General features: G+C 35.6%; 1 protein-coding gene across 1 annotated transcript in view; it reads left to right on the plus strand.

Annotated features, from left to right (window-relative positions):
• LOC136026382 (transcription initiation factor IIA subunit 1-like) overlaps positions 1 to 19,133 on the plus strand; it is a 36,697-nt gene that overhangs the window by 17,012 nt on the left and 552 nt on the right. The window contains exons 3-6 of the mRNA XM_065702931.1: positions 6,461 to 6,645; positions 11,105 to 11,246; positions 12,632 to 12,798; positions 18,035 to 18,124. Coding sequence (XP_065559003.1) covers positions 6,461 to 6,645; positions 11,105 to 11,246; positions 12,632 to 12,798; positions 18,035 to 18,124 — 584 coding nt within the window. The remainder of the gene's footprint in view (positions 1 to 6,460; positions 6,646 to 11,104; positions 11,247 to 12,631; positions 12,799 to 18,034; positions 18,125 to 19,133) is intronic.

A 19,133-nucleotide genomic window follows, 5' to 3' on the forward strand; every position in this document is an offset into this window, starting at 1 on the left:
ATTAAGACTTCTAGCAATGGATATCAGCATAGATATTAAACTGTCAATCCACATTCATTTTTTTTTTTTCAGTATACTAGTACAGGAAAATGAGCTCCAAAAAGAGGTCGAACCGAAACAAATTGCAACAGAAATGGTTTTTACACCATCTTGTAGAGAAAAAAAAAAACTGAGCAACATATCCGTTTTCGCATATTCTGAGTCGACGCAAAATAACCGTTTTTTGGCTTTTAATGCTATATTTTTCCGTTATTCGAATAAAAATCGCAATTTTCGTGGACATCGGTTTTTCTTGAAACTGAAGTATGATTCTAACCCAAAATAACATGGCGAGACCGAAAACGAAGTCGGATTTAGCGTAAGAAGCACCATAAAAAAGTAACTGTATTTTTTCGACTTTTTTCGCCTAAAAAATACAATTTTCGTTGTAGCCCGATTTTCTTGAATGAAAGTGTGGTTTTGACGTAGAATCACGAGCTGAGACCGAAAATAGAATCAAATAGGTTGTTCACTGAACCAGAAAAAAAAATCGTAATCATTAATGAATGATCTACATTTTTTTAGAAAATAACTAGGGAAATTGAATTACAAACCGAACTGGTTTTCAGTGGTCAGTATCGTAAATCACACTTAAAACACTCTTCGTATACTATTTAGGGTCAACCCATAGTGTCTAATATTCACAGTCTATTAAATAGAATCAATCTTATAAAAAATACAAAATAGAGAATCAGATTCCGACTAGTTTCACAACTTTTTCATTTGGAATGGATTAACGACTAGGGTTCTAGGTTCTCTTCATCATTGTTGCTGTCGATTTTTGGGGAGTTGGAACACATTGTTTCCTTGCAGGTTCTGCATGCTGGAGTACAAACTAAGCCGTTTTTAAAGCAGCTACACCTCGCTGAACTACACTGTACACGACAGGAGCACTTCACAATGTTTAGGAGCATACGCTGGACTGGTGGGAGGTCAGTTGTTAATGGGTACAAGAAGTCATCTTTATTCTGCCATCCCCATTCCTCGGCTTTCAATTCCGGATCAGGCTCCCCGGTCCATACCTGAACTTGATAAAAAACTCTATAGCTATGAAACTTGGCTGCATCAGAAGTTGGTGGCAGATGTTCTGGGTGAACAAAAGAGTTTGCCGTTGTCACTTTCTTTTCAAAAACTTCTCTGCAGATGTTCAAGTTCCCTCCTTTCGACGAACCATATATGATCAGCAGGGCGTCTTCACCAGTGGTCTTGATTTCCTCCTTCGAAGCGGACTTCTGCATGAACACTGCACCTGATTTTCGGAAATCATTGTCTTCTATCAGCCTCTTCAGTGCAAGACCTTTTCCCACACCGTGGATTCGCGAAGTAGAGTCACAGCATAACAGGGCGTGAGCAAAAAGGATCAGATGACAAGTATCTTGTCCCAGCTTCTCTTTCAGGGTGTGTATGTCCCATATTCGGGGAGCTTTATTCGACTTTGGCTCAGGTGCGAAGAATAGTTTCTTGCTTGACAAGTCACAGTGGTAGAATAAGAGAACCAATAGATCGGTATCGTTCCCAACTACGGCAGTGTCGTGATACCGTGAAGAGGCAACAGCAGCTTCCAAAATCGGGACATCTGCGTCACCTGATGCCTGGGAGAAGAGACACCCTTTGCACGGAGATGATCAGCCAAAGCACAGATAAACCTGGCTTTGTTTTTCTTGCAAGATAAGAACTCTTCTTTCTTCACCTTGAGCTGCATATCTGCTGTGAAGAAGATCTCACGGCCAACTGTACGACTCCTCTGCGAGTGAGCCATATCTTTTATGGAAGCCCCACCATCGTAGCCGTCGAAAACGATAGTGGCAGAATGGTACTTTCCTGTCACATAAGTTGCATAATGGTCTAGAATCTCCAGGTATCTTTCATTTTTTGTCCATGGTATCCTGTGCAGCAGAGCTCCTCCGTCTAGGATATATCGAGTGCCTTCGGGGAGGGAAAATGAATGCTTCTCAAGGTTGCACGCCTGGGCTATGGCCTTCGCAAGTTCTGGTTTGTTCGCAGTCCAGAGCATGCAGGAGCTGTCAAAAAGTGACGCTGGGTAGGAACACAGTTCGTGTTGAAAGTACTCAGTTTTCCGTAAGATTGATCCTTTTCGCGATCATGATAAACCTCTGAAAAAAAACAGTCGGGTCTAGTCGTTTGCAGTCTCCGCTTGGAATTTGCTTGGTCGTCATCTGGATTGCCTGTTGTTTTCGTCGAAACACAAAGTCAGAGACCAGCTGTTCAGACATAGCGTCAATGACTTTTAGGCCAACATCTTTGGCAGAATCAACGTTGGCAGACGGATAGGCAGTTAGACCATTTGCTATGCTTCTTAACTGAACATCTCCCTCAAATGGTGAACCCCTTTCCAGAAACTCGATAATCGTCTGCTGTAACGTCTGCTGTCTGCTGTAATCGTCTGCTGTAACTGATCGCTTGTAACGTACAGAATTTGTGAGATACGTTCCATCAGAAGGTTTACTGTAGAGCAGACTGGTCGCGACATAACCCATAAGGACCTCTGAGCCTCTGTCATGCCCCTGCCGTTGGTAAGGCCACCAGATGTTTTAAGAGAGCGCATAAGCTCCTGTTCAATAACAAGATCTGTGGAGAGTCCAGCCCAGAATCTATCAGAACGTCTTACTACATACATGCCACTCTGGAAAGCCTGGTAGACCGTAGGATGGGTATCTTCGAGCTTGTCCATTCGCTGGAGGTAAAGATGGCATGATTTCGTGTAGTGGTTGTGTCCTGCAGCCGCCAGGTAAGGTAACATGTCTGAGGTAGACTTTAAATGGAGCTCCCATTGAATGGAGCATCCACTAGCAGATTCACCGGAAAGTATTACTCGACTGCTAGATGGCGGAATTTCGAATAAAAATTTTTCTCGGGGTAGATGGCGAATTTAAATAAAGGTTATGACTGTCACTGACCGGAACTAGTTTTCTACTCGACTTTCTGGCATTACTTGAGGTCTTCGTCTAATTGATTTCTCAGTCAAATCTTGGGAATAAACTTTGAAATTTTTAAAACACTAAGTGATGAATGTGACGGTTTTCATTTTTATTGCATTACGTAGCCTTCGAAGTGTCTTATACTAGTGCCTAGTTCAGGTATTTTTACGAAAAACCGATCATTTGTTGAATAGCAAGTGCCGATTGATTGTCTTCACAAAATTACCGCAACGCATATTGATGATAGTGAAACTTTTTTGTTTTGCAGCAGACACCCAATCTGACTTCATTTTCTGTCTCAGCTTGTCATTCTGGATCAGAATCATACTTCATTTCAAGAAAAACGGTCGGATACTAAAATTATTTTTTTTCGGAAAACGTAAAAAAAATCGCATTAAATGCCAAAACACGGTTATTTTGCGTCGGCTCAGAATATGCGAAAATGGATATGTTGTTCAGTTTTTTTTTTCTCTACAAGATGGTGTAAGAATCATTTCTGTTGCAATTTGTTTCGGGTCAAACCTCCATTTGCCTGTACTATACCTTGTATTATGGTGATCTTTTTTCTTTTTTGTTTGATGTTATGAGAAATAAAAACATAGCTCGAAATAAGGATTGTTTTCATTAAAGTGTAAACATACTTGAAATAGGATGGGGTGAAGGAGGGTTGCCCCTTCTTTAAATATTCCTCACAATTTTGGGATTCCATACCTGAGCTTGGGATCTTCAGAAAATTACTGATCTATTAAACGATATCCTTAATAAGTTTACAAATGTATGTGATTTTTATTATTATTTAAAATCTTCTGATATTTTCCTAAGTTTTTCAAAAGCGAATCTTGGGATATTGTTAAACTCTTAATGACACTTTTCCTACAGAAGCCTCCTTAAGACTAATACGAGTTAGTTTGTGGTTATAGTAAGTGTAGCATTCACTCCATAAGTTTTATATCTTTAAACAACAACAAAAAAAACAACAAAAAACACTATAGATATAACTAATGGAGGGTGGACTGTAGCGTAGTCCCACTTTAGATAGTTAGGAAAAATCCAGTTTTCAGGAAAATGATTGCTAAAATAGTCCGTTTTTTTTCGTATTTTTGATCCCCTCCCTCATTCAGTAAAACCTATTTGGAAACATCTCCTTCCTCTATAAGGATTTGACATATATACGTCTGTGTTTAAGAGAAAATTGAAATGAAGTTGCCGTAGGATGTGAATCAAAATTTTGAAATAGTTTTTTTCCTGCTGTGATTCAGTCACTAATTAATAGTGACATTTGTATAACGTAGGTATGGAATACCTGCTTTATATTAATATTCTTATGAAATTGAAAACTGAGTTGAAATAAAGGTCAGTCAATTCCAACACACTTATTCTACTTTGGAAATAAAAAAATATTGAAAGATCTGCGGTGGTAATTTCAGCTGTTATAAGCTATAAAATATAATATCAATTTCTTCTAAAAGTATCTAATACGAAACGGTGTACAAAAGTTCTAAAAAATCATGCAAAACTACTTAAAAAAACGAACAGTTTATTGTCAGCATCTTTGAACCATACACCATATAATTAGTCCCCATTGACCTGGTCTTTAGGAATTGGAACATTTTTCATGGAGCACGGGAGGGGGGATATTCAAACAAAAAATGGGGCTTGTTTTTATGCTGCTAATTTTCCCAAAGGACTCTTTGGACTAATCATGGGCCAGGGAATCCCTTTGAGTCATAGATTGGCAAATCAAAGTTACTCTTCCTTTTCATTTTAAGATCTGAATAACGTTTTGCTGATTTTGGAAACAATCAAGGAGGCACACTCGTGCCTCTTTAAAGAGGCGAACCACGACAATGTTAAGCGATCTTCGGTTCCAGTGATCGCAGAGGGATGGGGAGGGATGCATTTCTTAGCCCGAGCTCCAACTAAGAAACCTGCCAAATTTCATCCCCCTCAGACTTTTCCTTCATGGGGAAAATCTGGCCGAAAGTTTCGACCCCCCAACGCCACCCCCCCTTTAACGTTGTCCGATCGGGCTGAAATTCACAAGTTAAGGTCCTCTAGGGCCCAGGAGCTTATCCGCGAAATTTCAGCTCGATCCGATAACTCCTTCCCTGTTTTCCAGAAACCACGCATAGCCACTTAATGTTCATGTTCTTTCTTTTCCGCCACGCCTACAGGTCACAGCCGACATCCGATCTGGGTGTACGAAGACTCATTCGACGCGGAATTCTCCGAGTAAGTGCCCTGGAAAGTTTCATCGGAAAATCTTAACTCCCCGATTTTCTAGCTTAGAAAAACCCATTTCTCCATAAGAGCCCATGTTAATTTTTGAAATTCTTAAAAGTTATTTAAAAGTTATCTAAAAGTTATTTAAACCCCCCCCCCCCCCCCCTGTACAGGTTTTTTGTTGTGTCTGGGAAACAGTTTCAATAATTATATTAAAATGTAAATGGAGTGGACCCCCCACAACAAAAAACCTGTACAAAAGAGTCTTTAAAAGCGGGGGGTTTGGGGGGCGGCAGCCCCCCAACTGCCTCTCCTAATTCCTGTACGTTTTAAGGTTCGACTTTGGGACGCAGCCTCTTTAACTCTTTAAGAAAACGAAGTTTTTTTCATATTTCCCTCTAAGACGTGGGCGCTAAATCAAGGCTTTAAGCGTGATTTAGACCTTTACCTCCCCAGTCATGATATCTTCAAGAGTGAAGATAGGTCAACTATCTTCATTGGATAGATACAGTGTATGGGGGAATTACTGATCATTTTCGAATTTTATAAAGGTCTTTTTGAACGGAAGGATGATGGGAACAGTTATATGGGTAAAATTATGATATATAGGGACCATTTCCTGTAACTTATTTATATTTTAATCTGGATTTAGCTTTAAATCTGGATTATATTTTAATCTGGATTTTCTGTATTAAGCATGACCTGTAAAAGCTTTTAGTATTAATAAGTATCCTATCATATAAGGGGGTTCAGAAGGTGTTTTACAATTGGAGTCATTTTTCTGTTAAAAAGTGCTTTTTGAGGAAAAAATTTAAAAATTTCTATCGATTTCATGTATTTCCATCAAACATTTTCTGAAACAGTCCTAAAGTATTTCTCGAACAAGTCCCTCATGTCGTCTTCCCTTATGGATGAGTTAGCCTTGAATATAATTTCCTGTTGTTTTTTTTTTTCAAGTTCACATACAATAACACCACCTTGCCAAAAATTGGATGAAAAATAAGTAAGTTTTAGCCTAAACAATCATGGCAGAATCATAAGGTCTGAGCTTAGACCAAGTAGTCTAGTCTGTGGATAGAATATAAGGCATTGTAATTTCCAAAATAGTTTTCTCAATCTTATCAATAAGTGTTCTTTTATAGTTGTTTAACTTTTGGAAAACAAATGCAATCATTTTAATAAGAAAATTAGGTGTAAGGATTCTTTGGGGTTACCTAGAATGTAAAACTAAAAAAAAGTATTCATAACTTTCATTTTAGGTGGTGGAGTCCATGGAGGTCAAGCTGGGACGTCCAATCAAGTGCTAAGAAACGTTCCATCGAATATTCCAACAGCTGGCAGTGTAAGCATGGTCCCTGTAAAAATTTCGGTTCCCGGACCCCCTGGAGCTGTGCAGGGTCCAGCAAAAGTCATAACGGTTCAAGTACCTGCTACATTTTTCCAGGTACTATTTATTCTCTCTCTAGGAAATTATTTACTCTCTCTCTCTCTAGTAAATAAAGTACTAAAAAAAAGGTAAAGGATACGGCATTAGACTTTACAGTCCGTACCGGCGGTGCTGATCTCCGTTTCTTGGCCCTTCAGCCAGGATGTGCAATGGGGGGTTGGGGGCCAGCCATCCTGTGCTTTCGCACAACCTTCCTGTTTACCTTCCCCAGATTTAGAGCTGTGTCGACTCTGGCTAAGCTTACAGAGTCACGCCACTGACCCCCGTCCCAAACTGAAGAATTGGGTACACTGGGATTCGAACCCGCGTCCTCTCAGACAAATAAAGTACTAGGAGTAATCGACTAGGTATCCGTTAGATAGGGATCATTCATGTGGTTTGTAATTAAGTAAATAATTTCTACCAAGATCCTCAACTTTTGCCCGTGAGTCTTAAACAAAGTTCAAATTAAATTGAACAGAGTAATTGGTAGAACTTCCGACGATGCCAACACCCTGTTAATCATCTTCTACAAACATTTTGACAAATTGTTTCGGGGAAATTTCTTATCTCAGTCGAGATTTTCCAATTGTGTAATTTGCTCCTTCTGCTTGGATACATTCGTAGTTGTCCTTTCGGTGGATTAGTAACATCCAACGTATACTAGTAATTAAAACTATAAGACAGAAGAAACAGCTCAACGCTTAGCAATTTTTGTTTAGTTCAGAACAAGCTTTTAGTATGTCTAAACTTGACTATATTTCTAAGTAATATTTTTTCGAAGAACAAAAAAAAAACACGCAAAAAAAGGTCAGAAATCCACACAAGTTATAATGGATGATATTACTAGTCTTTGGTTAGGGAATTTTTCACAAGAAAAATCAATGTGAAACAGATTTCTAAGGTGCTTTTTTCAGATTTCAATAAAAAGAAACTTTCCAAAATAAAATTTTGAAAGAAGAGTGAAGGCATGTTACAATATAAGACGAGTAGAAATAAAGGTCATAATATTTCAAACTTAAAATAACCAGAAATTGCTATTTAAGAATGAATGAAATGTAAAACGAACAGAATTTAAAAGCCCTGTACCTTCCATTGAGTCATTTGCGTTTTATTGAAAATTTATTTGTATTTTAACAGTGCGCTTCATTTAGTTGTAATTTAAATATTAAACAAAGTTCAAATTAAATTGAACAGAGTAATTGGCAGAACTTCCGATGATGCCAACACCCTGTTAATCATCATCTACAAACATTTTGACAAATTGCTTTTTTCAATTTTTCAAAACATCAACGAAAAGTAAAAGCAAAGTCTCGTTAATAATCAATATGACTGGAAAGAAATAATGAAAGTAAGTTGAATGTTTAATATACAATGATATCAATTCCTTGAAGTCTCAGCAATCCAAGATTCAAGATTATACTTTTCAATTTTATTATTATAAAACATATTTATAATATATTTGGTTTTCAGAAAAATCTAAAAGCCGCAATAGGCTTTATAAGTTTATAGTTGGGGAGAGGGGGAGTAGGCATGCTCCTGTTTGTAGCAATTTCAGCTCCTTTTAAGTTTGACTTGAGTATTCATTTTAGTTCATACTCATTTTGGGATTTATCAGCTCATCTATATTAGTATCTGTTATCTTTATGTTTGGTTTGATTGCATTTTTTTCTTATTTCTGTTCTTTTGGGTTTCACTTATTATTTGATTGTAGTTTTTGGTCGTTATAAGTTTGAATTGTTATTCGACTTATTTCTGCTCGTATCTAGTATTAATATGGCTCTTTGCTTTTCTTTCAAAGCTTCTTTATCGTAAAGTTTAAAACAAAATTAATTTCTGTTCGCTTTGACTTGCCAAAGTTTTTTTTATTGATTAATATTATGAATATCTCTCCAGTTTTTCAGGTTTTCGGCTTAAGAATTAAAATATCAGATTACAGCTGAATTTTTTAAGTTGTATCAGGTAATATGAGAGTTACCTTTGACTGTATTCAATATAATTTTTACATAAATTTTGCTCAATTTGATATCAAGGCCTAGGATGGTTCTTGAAGCAAGCTTTTGATTCAACAGCAATTTCTAGATAAGATCCTCGAAAGAAGCTTCCTGGGAGAACGTTCAAAAGATTGCCCATGAAGGAAAATTGTAATAAGAGAATAAATGTATATCAAAAGCATCACTCATCTGTGTTTATTTCTGACTCTTGAATATCGATTTTTTTGTAACTTTAACTTGAGTGTTTGCCTGATGAAACTTGAAAAGATGTCATTATAACAACCTGGAGGGACAGTATATCTTTTAATGGAGCCTCTCAACGTTCACAGAAAATTCCAACTTAATACCTTAACGGTTCCTGAAAACATACAGTTGCACCATTTCGACAACCTGAATGTACATAGTGTCTTTTGATTTAGTTCAATGTTCCCCTAAACATTTTCTGGACACTTTAATTTAATACCCTTAGCCGTTACTTAGTGGGTTCATCTTAATAGTCTTTGTTGTCCTTGAGATATTGCAGTTACGCCCGTTTGATAACCTGGATGCACATAGTGTCTTTTGATTTAGTTTAACACCCCCTTACCATTCCCTAAAATTTGTAACTAAATAGCCTTAGCCATTCGTTTATTATTTCAGAAATGCCTTTTTGGCAGCCTGGATACACTTAAACTCTCTTAATTTAGTTTAATAGTAGCAGTAGTACTAGAAGGAGTAGCAAACCGGGATGCACATAACGTCTTTTTATTATGTTCAACATCTCCCTTAACACCTGAAGTTTTGCCCAAATGCTCTCGGCCTTTTTAGAGACTCAAGCATGCCCTTATTTCTCAATATTGAATATGATGTGCAAACAACGGGTAGTTTGCATAACTTATATCTCTTTCCCTGGGGGCTGTGGGGGGTCATTGCATCCCCGAGGGGATAGTTATTTGTCCTTTAGCTTATTTTGAACTAAATGGCCATTTCAAAAATGTGATCAGATGTCATTGGGGGGTAGTTAAATAGGGCGTAGGAAGGATCTGGTCCTGGCCACTTTTGAATCTGAAAATGGGCACTAGAATTTTGAATCAATTCGAATTTTGAGTCCAATTCGAAGTTTCTACGACTGCCCATTGCCTAAGAAGGGGTTCTGGGAAAAAAAGAACCCATTGAAGGCTTATGGCTCTTTACTGCTGGCAAGGCCAGAGCGTTGTCTGATTTTCTTGCCAGTTTCAACCTTTGATTCTTTATAAGGATCGTCTGTGGTGATGGAGGGATTGAGATTATCACCAATTAAAAAATGTATTTTATTTGGCATTTCAGACATTTGTCAGCAAAAAAAGATGTTGAAAGTACAGGCGAATTTCCATATAATGACTTACACAGAATATGTTTGTGTCAGTATAGTTACGGTGACTAATAGAGCATTATGGTACACTTTCTTCTGATCAAAGTGGGGCTTTAATCTAGCCTTCCAAGCTAAGTATGTTCGATTGATTTGTCTAACTTGTTTTTGAGTTGAATAGTAATCCTTACTGCAGTTGAAAGTTATTTATTCATTTAGTTTTAGTAATTTGCGATAGTGATTGACACTATCAATAAATAAATGAACTCGAAACGATTAAAAATTACAATGAATGATCAAGTTCAACTTAGAACGAATTGTAATTACCATAAACAGAAGTAGTAAGTTACCTTCCCTTTTGCAACAGAAGGCGGACTTTGATTAAATTCTTTGATTCATTACGAAATCATTGATGAAAAGTCAGTAGTTTCTGGTAACGTCTTTGTTGTCTCCATTTCCAGTAGTTAATTAATTTATATTGCCAATAACAGTGTGGAATTTTGTTGTATTTTCAAGGTGTATTACTGAAAGGCAATTTAAAGTAATCTTTGAATCACCAAATTAATTTGTGAATCTTTAGCGTCGGCTGACCGTCACAAAGACTAATGGTCTATTAGCAAATTCTCCGAGGGTACTAGCTATCATGAGAGCTGTCGTGAATTTATGGTTTGACTTTGAAATTTGACTGAAAAGATAGTAAACTGAGTATTTCATTAAAACTGAGTATTTCGTGCGCTCAGCACAATGTGAGAAGTTAAATGTTCTTTTTTTAAGATTCCTGGGAAAGTAGGTCTTGGCTTTTTATTTCTGTCATTTATTCAGATCTCTTACTCAAGCTCTACAAGTTATGGCAAGACCGCCCAATCAATTCTAAATAGTTTGGCCATTAAATAGGACTAGATAGTTCGTAATAGCATAAACCACAGTTCTTTATTGACATTAATAAAAAAATATTTTCCACAAAATAAGTTTTTTAATGAAAGGCAAAGAGCTAAATTATACCAAAAAAGAGCAGAAAAAAGAGAAAATTGCATAAAAGCAAAAAATGTTAAATTTGGTTAAGACATGTCCTAAATTGATGTTAAGGATGAAAACGCAAAGAATGTACCTTCGCTGATTCTTATTTTGTGCTATTCATATAACATTTTTTCCGTAGGTTGCTCAAGACGCGGGGGCACAACTTCAAGCCATCTTGGGTTCGCCAAGAGTGACACAAACTTTAAGCTTGCCAGTTGAAACAGCAACTCGAGTTCTTCAGGAGTATATGAACGATGCCATAATCACATACATGACCTCCCGTATGTATCTTATGTTCTTTTCATTGTTGTTAATATAAAATGTTGTTGCCGTTCTTATCTTGTTAATATAAAACGTTATTGCCGTTGCTATATTGTTAATATAAAACGTTGTTGCTGTTGCTACCTTGTTAATATCAAACGTTATTGCCGTTGCTATATTGTTAATATAATACGTTGTTGCTGTTGCTATATTGTTAATATAAAACGCTATTGCCGTTGCTATATTGTTAATATAAAACGTTGTTGCCGTTGCTATATTTTTAACATAAAAACGCTGCTAAAACATATTAGAAGTTTTTAAAGTTTCTTATAAAAATCCTAGAAATCATGTTGAAATCATGCGAATCGTAGATTTCGTAGGAGCAGCGCTTGCAGCAACATACGTCTCTTCTAGCTAAATGCAGGGAATTTGGGACTGTAGGCTAGAATCAAAATCTAAGGAGCTATTGTCCACGCACAGTAAAAATAGAAAATAGTATACATTTATCTATAGTAAAAGGAGAAACTGAATTATATTTTGTGAAAATATTTTCTATGGTTAGATAAGTTATCTAAGCTGTTGTGAACACTCAAATCACAAATTTCAAGATATATTTAAGAGTTCACTAAATATGTTTCATAAGTTCTTATAACTTAATGCATAATGTAAATGATTTTTCAGTTTTCAATCCCTGCAATTTCCTTCGATTTTTCATTTTATATTTTTATTATCTTATTACTATTGTATATTTTCTAGTATTTTCAAATGTATGAATTAGTATATTTACTAATGATTCCATATATATATTTTACCGTCTTGGTGAGTGTCACCACTTTTGTTTGATTCGCCAGTTTTTATCCTTAACTGGATACAAATCAAGTCTATGGGCAGACAAAATCTCTTCATTATTTTTCATTGTGGCATATATTGCAATACCAAAAGTAATAGATGTATCTCTTTGTTTTTCTTATCCTTGTGTGATTTTTCCCATGTTAAATGTATCTCCACAAATTGTGTCTCCTGTTTCTTTATTTTTTTTCTGTATTTTCTAGTGGTATTTTTGTAGTAAAAATAAAGAAGGCACTGTGTACGGTACACTATATTTACTTGGAACTGTTCACCTGAGGAAATTATTCTTACTAAAGACATCTATTGATTCTTTCAAGCAGAAAGTTCAAGGATTTCATCAAACGAAAAAAGGACTAGTGACGCATTGGGCACTTGATGTAGCTGGTGCTGCAAAGTATATTATACAAAATATAATGGGAAAATTGACAGATATATTTTGCTCTCTTCGCGATTGTATCATGAAGTAAAAAAGCTCCTGCATTAATTTCTTATTTTAAAAATGAAGATAAAAGGTACATCCTGAGCGGAATTGCTGCTGTAATCTAACATCTTTTAGGAGGTCATCCAAGACCTGTTGTACCAATTGTATCTCAAATGGACGGCACGAATGATTCGTCAGATGAAGACGACGATGATGATATTGATGATACTGAAGATGCTGACGATGACCTAGACCTTAATGATGATGAAATAGATCAAGAAAATGAAGAGGTTGAAGAAGATGTAAGTTATTGAATGATGACATTATATTTTAACTAGGACCCGACCGATATGGGTTTTGGGGTCCGTTACCGATGTGTAGATAGTGTACCTATACGATACCGATATAATTTGCCGATAAATTCTTCTCTGAAAAAAACCATACCTAAAGTTTAGAGCCCTCATTCTCTGCCCATATTCATACTCGCACGTTTTTTTCCTGGTCCATTACACACAAGAGATCAACCTCAATAATTCACTGTGTTTTGGATTCCAAAAATTAGGCCATTTACAAAAATTGTTTGATTATTTTTTTTTTACCATTTCTGGTCAGCAGCTTCTGAACACACAAAAGAAATGGCGGATAATTATGGAAGTGACATATAAGAAAAAAATAATCAGACAAGGCGGTTTAGTTACATAAACGCTAATACATGAAAATCTGATTGAAAGAATTATAAGATATTTATTGAAATTGATCATTCAAAACCCAAATTTCAATAGCGGGACTTTAATTTTATCATTCGCACATTAATGTGAAAACTTTACTTTACATTCATATTATATGGTCTCCTACTAACGAATCCATGCTAGGCATACTAGATACAGGGTGCAGCTAAAGTTTTAAGTTTGGAGTGGGGATTTAAAGAATATAATTACAAAATTGTCGAGTATGCCGACAAATACGGACACAAAAGCTAAATTTCCGAAATAAATTTTCCAAGGCGTTGACACGTGGTGGTGACACCTTGGAATCCCCCCTCCCTGTCTTAAAACACCCGTCTCCTCCTTAGCTGCACCCCTGACTGGATATCATAGTTTTAACTGATTGACTCTTGGATCTTTCACCCACGCAAGGGAACATTCATTAAACAGAAATGTACGATTTATTGTATTCTTTTCAGTTGTTTTGGTAGAGTACGTACGTTCTTGAAGTTAAAATACATTTAGAATGGGTGTGTATTGACAAGTATTGACAACAAATATATTTTGACATCATTTGAATCACCTGTGGTGCTCTCTAAACCATGGTCATACTTAGCTGGTAGCTCCGCCCCCAAGGACTGGGCAAGCAAAAATTACCTAAGGAAATCTGGTTCCATCTTCTGGATATTCAGCCATATATATATATATATATATATCATGAAAAGAGAAATCACCAATGCAACAGCACAAACACATAAAAAAAAAAAAAAAAAAAAAAGAGACAGAAGGAGAAAAGGAAGACTGTTTTCCTAAATTAGTGATTAATATAGACCAGCACTTGAATGAGGCCTTCACCCTACTCATCCATACAATCACATAGGTCAAACAGCATAGCCAAACACAATCAACCATAAAGAATAATCCATGGACAGGCAGTCATGTCGTCAATAAGTATAAGTCGTCATTTACCAAACAATAGAAAAAATAATAAAGACAAATGATTCAGAGGCACCAACCCAACACAAGGGCTCATCAGGAGATATATATATATATATATATATATATATATATATATATATATATATATATATATATATATATATATATATATATATATATATATATATATATATATATGTATACCCTTATGTATCTCCACTAATCTTAGCTAATTTAGAAGTAACATTTAGCCTTAACTATATTTAGGGCTAATCCTTGAGTCTTTAATTTCATGTGTCCTTATAAAAAGGGGGGTCCTAGTGTTGTAGCTTTTGTTTGGGAATATACATAGTTACTACTGCTACTAACGACAACTCTGTACTGCTACTAAGATATCTTAACAATAAAACAATCATAATATTATCCATCTCATCAATCGACCTTCCAAGGTTTTCAAGGTCCCTTGCGGCTTCACTACTCTAATCGGGCATTGCTGTTTACTGTACTATGTTTCTCCCCAAAGTATGTAAAGCAAGAAAATTTTAATCTAGGACGAAAAGGTAACAGATCTCTCATGTTTTATCTATTCAAATCATGTTGTTTCAACATCAATATGGGAAACATTCAATAGGAATATTTCGTGTTAAAATATTTCCATGCTTAAAAAGAGAGATGTTCCTTTTGAAGAATTGATTTTCATGAAATTATTGTATCATTGATAGATCTGAACCTAATCAGTTTACGTATTTGAAATCATGTTAACTGGAAACTGATGGCGAAGACCATTAGTATGATGAAGCTGTGGAAGGCAGTCATATAGTGTCTACAGATCTTCATTTTTGGAAAAAATTAATTATTTTGAATCTTTATTTTAGATCTTTTGTGTTTCGAATTCACAGAAAAAAAATCAACCTAGCTACACAAAGCCATCCATGAGAATAACAAAAAAAAAGGATAATCTTTTTATGGCTCTTTTTTTAACCATCCTTTGAAGCCGAGATTTGTCGTACTTCCATCCCATAAATGCGATTTGATTGCTTATCATTTGTTTCTAATTTTCATAAACTTTTATTTTTTTTTCTTAGTATGGATAGAAGCTTTTGCTGTTATGCTCTATCTGAAAAATATTCCAAAAAAACAGAAAGTGAAGTTCACAATCGCAATGTGGTTCTCAGTCTGAACTTGGGAGACATTACCATATCTCACGAAGCTTTATCCCAACGACTGTAAATTTTCTCATGTGGTTAAAGCTGATTTTTAACTTGTATTGCAATTAGTATACCAAGCAAAAAACCGCCATTTCGTTTATAAGAAAGCTCGTTTTCATTAACCTTTTTTAAAGAGTTCGTATGTGATGATTCGAGTAAATAAAATTAGAATATTTGATTGCTTAGAGTAGGTGAACAAGGCACCATTTCAATTTTGCAGATGCAAAGCGTTTAAAAAATTAACTGTCTAGTTCTTTCTAGGCTATTTAGTTGTACGAGTCAACATGGGATTGTATGTTTGACAAATTGCCACAGGGCCTATCTGTATTTGTGGAAGTCATTTGAATATCAAAGCCTGTCGTTTCAAATTGAGGAATAAATGAACCGATCAGATGCCGATAATACTGAGTAAGCACAAAAAGAATATTACTGAGTATTTGTAATCATAATACACTAACCACCTGATTGGCAGTTTCCAGAATTGTTCATCTGGTGGACAACTTCCAAAATCTACTGTTTAAGCAGTAAAAATTTAAAAATAGGTGCATTGCTTGTTTGATTTTAATGCGCTGCTCTTCTGGTGGGAAGTTAAGCAAGAAGAAGGGTATTGTCTGCATTTTATTGTCTTCTAAAGAGCTAATTTGATGTTTGATGCCACAAATTGTGTTGTCTTAGTTGCTATTGATTCAACTAGAAAAAGCGATAAAAAAAGGCCCAGTGAAAAAAAGACATCTTCTAGAAGGCTCAGTTAAAACTAGCGAAACAGGTACCTTTGTATATGCTCTAAAACGTCGGTGTACAATGGGGGAGGGGGATTAGTAAGTCTATTATAGTATTGTCAAATACTAATGGGTAACATTTTGTGAGTTGTACGGCTTTCACAGCACACACACAAAAATAGAATAATGTATATTCTGAATCAGACTTTTGAGTCATGCTAAAAAAAAAGTAAAACCTGCACTATTAAATAAAAAGAAGAGTCCCAGCATAACGCCGATTAAAACAAACATAATAGTGTGACGTGAAAAAAACAAGGTTCAAATGTAGACTTCTAAAAATGAGACACTACTTGCAAATATTAAAAGACGCTAAAAATTGGGGCTATACAGGAACCAAGGAAAAAGGAACATATATCGTGGCACCAGAGGAAGATTTGCGTTTGCAATTGGCATCTTGAAGATTTCCCATTTGCAATGCCCGAGTGTTGGCCAAGAGAGGCTTGGGTAATCAACTTTTGATGCTCTTTCTAAGCTAAGATTTTTCAGAAAAATCAACATATGTCAAAATACAGGATGTTTGGGATTTGAACATTAAGTTTAATTTCCTGTTATTTTGTGTGAAATACCGTGTCTACCATTTTGTATAAATTTCCAATTTTGAAAATCTCTTCAATTTGGAGTTAAAAGAAAGAGTCGCAAAAATTCTGGTATGAAAATACGGCCTGTATGCTTTTGTTTTGGGCAGGGTATAAGTGTTTTTGCAGTGTATCGATGGATGACTCCATAGGATCTAATGGTTTTTCTTCTGTTTGTACTGATTCACTGCACAATATCTTTCATAATTGCCTTCCTTACCCGGCAACTTCAAGCTTGCTGCGATTGCTCATAAGTTGTTCTTTCTCTCTTTCTGTTATTAGTTTTAGAGGGACAACACCAAATGTGTAAAATGGTGATTGTTGAATCTGTCCCCAAAGGACCCTGGGAATGATTGCTTGAATGGCTGCTTTCATACGAGTTTGATGCCAAGAATTTAAAAACAATGAGGTCATTTCACGGAACTGCTTGAGGGTAATAATACCCGATGTTATAATTCTTTCTACCATATTTTTTTCACTCGCTTCGAAGTACACGAAGTCGTTTAAAAAAATGTCAGTTGTCCCACAGACTTTGATGAAGTGGTTTTTGGCCCCGGGAATCTACGTGGACCACGGAAAACTCATTTACTTTGCTAACACCATCTGATCCGGCTAAGAGAAGCTAAATCTTACCTGTCTCCCTCTTCTGTCTATATTTCTCTCTTCTGCAGTAGGAAAGTGACCGCAAAAATTGGGAGGATGGGATGGCTAAAAAGCCTGCGGATGAAACTATCTGCGTTTGTTTAGGTAGTTACTGAGTGTTAACTAAGATAAATACACGGGACAACTGGTATTGCTTGCCTTAAGATTCTTTGGAGGATAGCTAAGAACGATGAAGTGCAATGACCTGGCTAACCCGTTTTTTCTTACCATAAACTCGAAAGGCTTTGAAGTGTTTTGTCGATTTATTTCAGATGTTTGTACAGTAAATACAAATGTCAAGCATTAACTAACTCTAGACGGACTTCGTAATCAAAGTGAATTATAAAAACGTTTCAGTATTTCGCTCCACTATAAACATGTTTTAAATATAACCTCGTTTAAATGGTTCTTGCCCAAGTGAACAACAAGTAGTATCATATGGAACTTGGAAGCAAGGGCGTGAATTTACGAAAATATGGGCTGTTGCAAAATATATTTTTATAAATCTAGGAAGAGGATATTTTGCTCTTTTCGAACTTCTCAATGAAAAATACAAAAGAAGATATTTTTCAAAATCCAGGAGAGGGAGGCAAAGAGATCAAGGGAGTGAAGGGGGGCCAAATGCCCCCAATTGGTGCCACTACTTATCCCCACCTTTGTCGGTAATACTAAATATAATTTTTAATTGCAGGAACCTCTGAACTCAGAAGATGATGTTAGTGACGATGATGTATCACAAATGTTTGAGACGGACAATGTTGTTGTCTGCCAGTTTGATAAGGTAAGATCAAACTATGATATGTTTAAACGTGCTTCTCAAAGTTGAATTTTTTATTTGACCAATAATTACCAGGTAAAGTTATATCTCATCTTGAAATGACGACGCTCTCGTTTTGTAACATATTTTTACCACTTTTGAATTAAACATGCTATGTATGTTTGTTTAACTTGCTAAATTGCTTCATAAAGTCATTGCACAGAGACTGCAAATACACAATTACCAGGATTTAGTTCATTATTTTCACACCCGATAGTGGGTCAATGACTCACTAAATTATGTGATCAAAATTTAAATATGTACACAGTTCAGTACATTTGGAGGGAGTAAAGGATTTGAGCTTAGTATACCTAGCAATGTTCTTGGCCTTGAAACCAATTTATATTTGCCCTGGCAAAATAATTATATTATGAGAAATGAAATTAATGACTTTGTTCATAATTAGAATTGATTTATAATCCTCTAATATTGCTCTTTAGAAAGATTTTTTTAGCATCAACCCGATGCTTTGGCTCTTCTGACCGATTTTGGGTTTGAGTGTGAAATTTCGTCCATATAGCACGTGTTGATATATAAAAAATAACAATATTTTATCTATCTCCTCACGAAAAAATACTTAGTTTAACACTGGCTTTGTTTTTTGTCTTGTGTGCTGGGGAGAGGGTCAGAATATTAAACATGCTTTTAATATATGTGAAGATTTTAAACAGTGAGGAATTGTACAATATTCAAAATCCTGAGTGGTTTGGTTAACTGAAAATAAATGTGTTATTCAGTTTGGAAAGCTAGTGAGACTTATTGTTTCATTTATTAACGAGTTTACTTGGTTAAATTGTATTCTCTATGTAACTATTGTTTTTCTTCTCTCTTGGTGCATGTCAAAAATTGTTACATTACGTTTCTGCTGCGACTTTGAAAGTTACTTGCAATTAATTATTAAAATTTACATTTATAAAACTTCAAAGACATAGAATCTCCTTATGAAATATCAAATTACATTACCAAAGAATAA

The sequence above is a fragment of the Artemia franciscana genome, chromosome 4, assembly GCF_032884065.1.
Source record: "Artemia franciscana chromosome 4, ASM3288406v1, whole genome shotgun sequence".
Lineage (NCBI taxonomy): Eukaryota > Metazoa > Arthropoda > Branchiopoda > Anostraca > Artemiidae > Artemia > Artemia franciscana.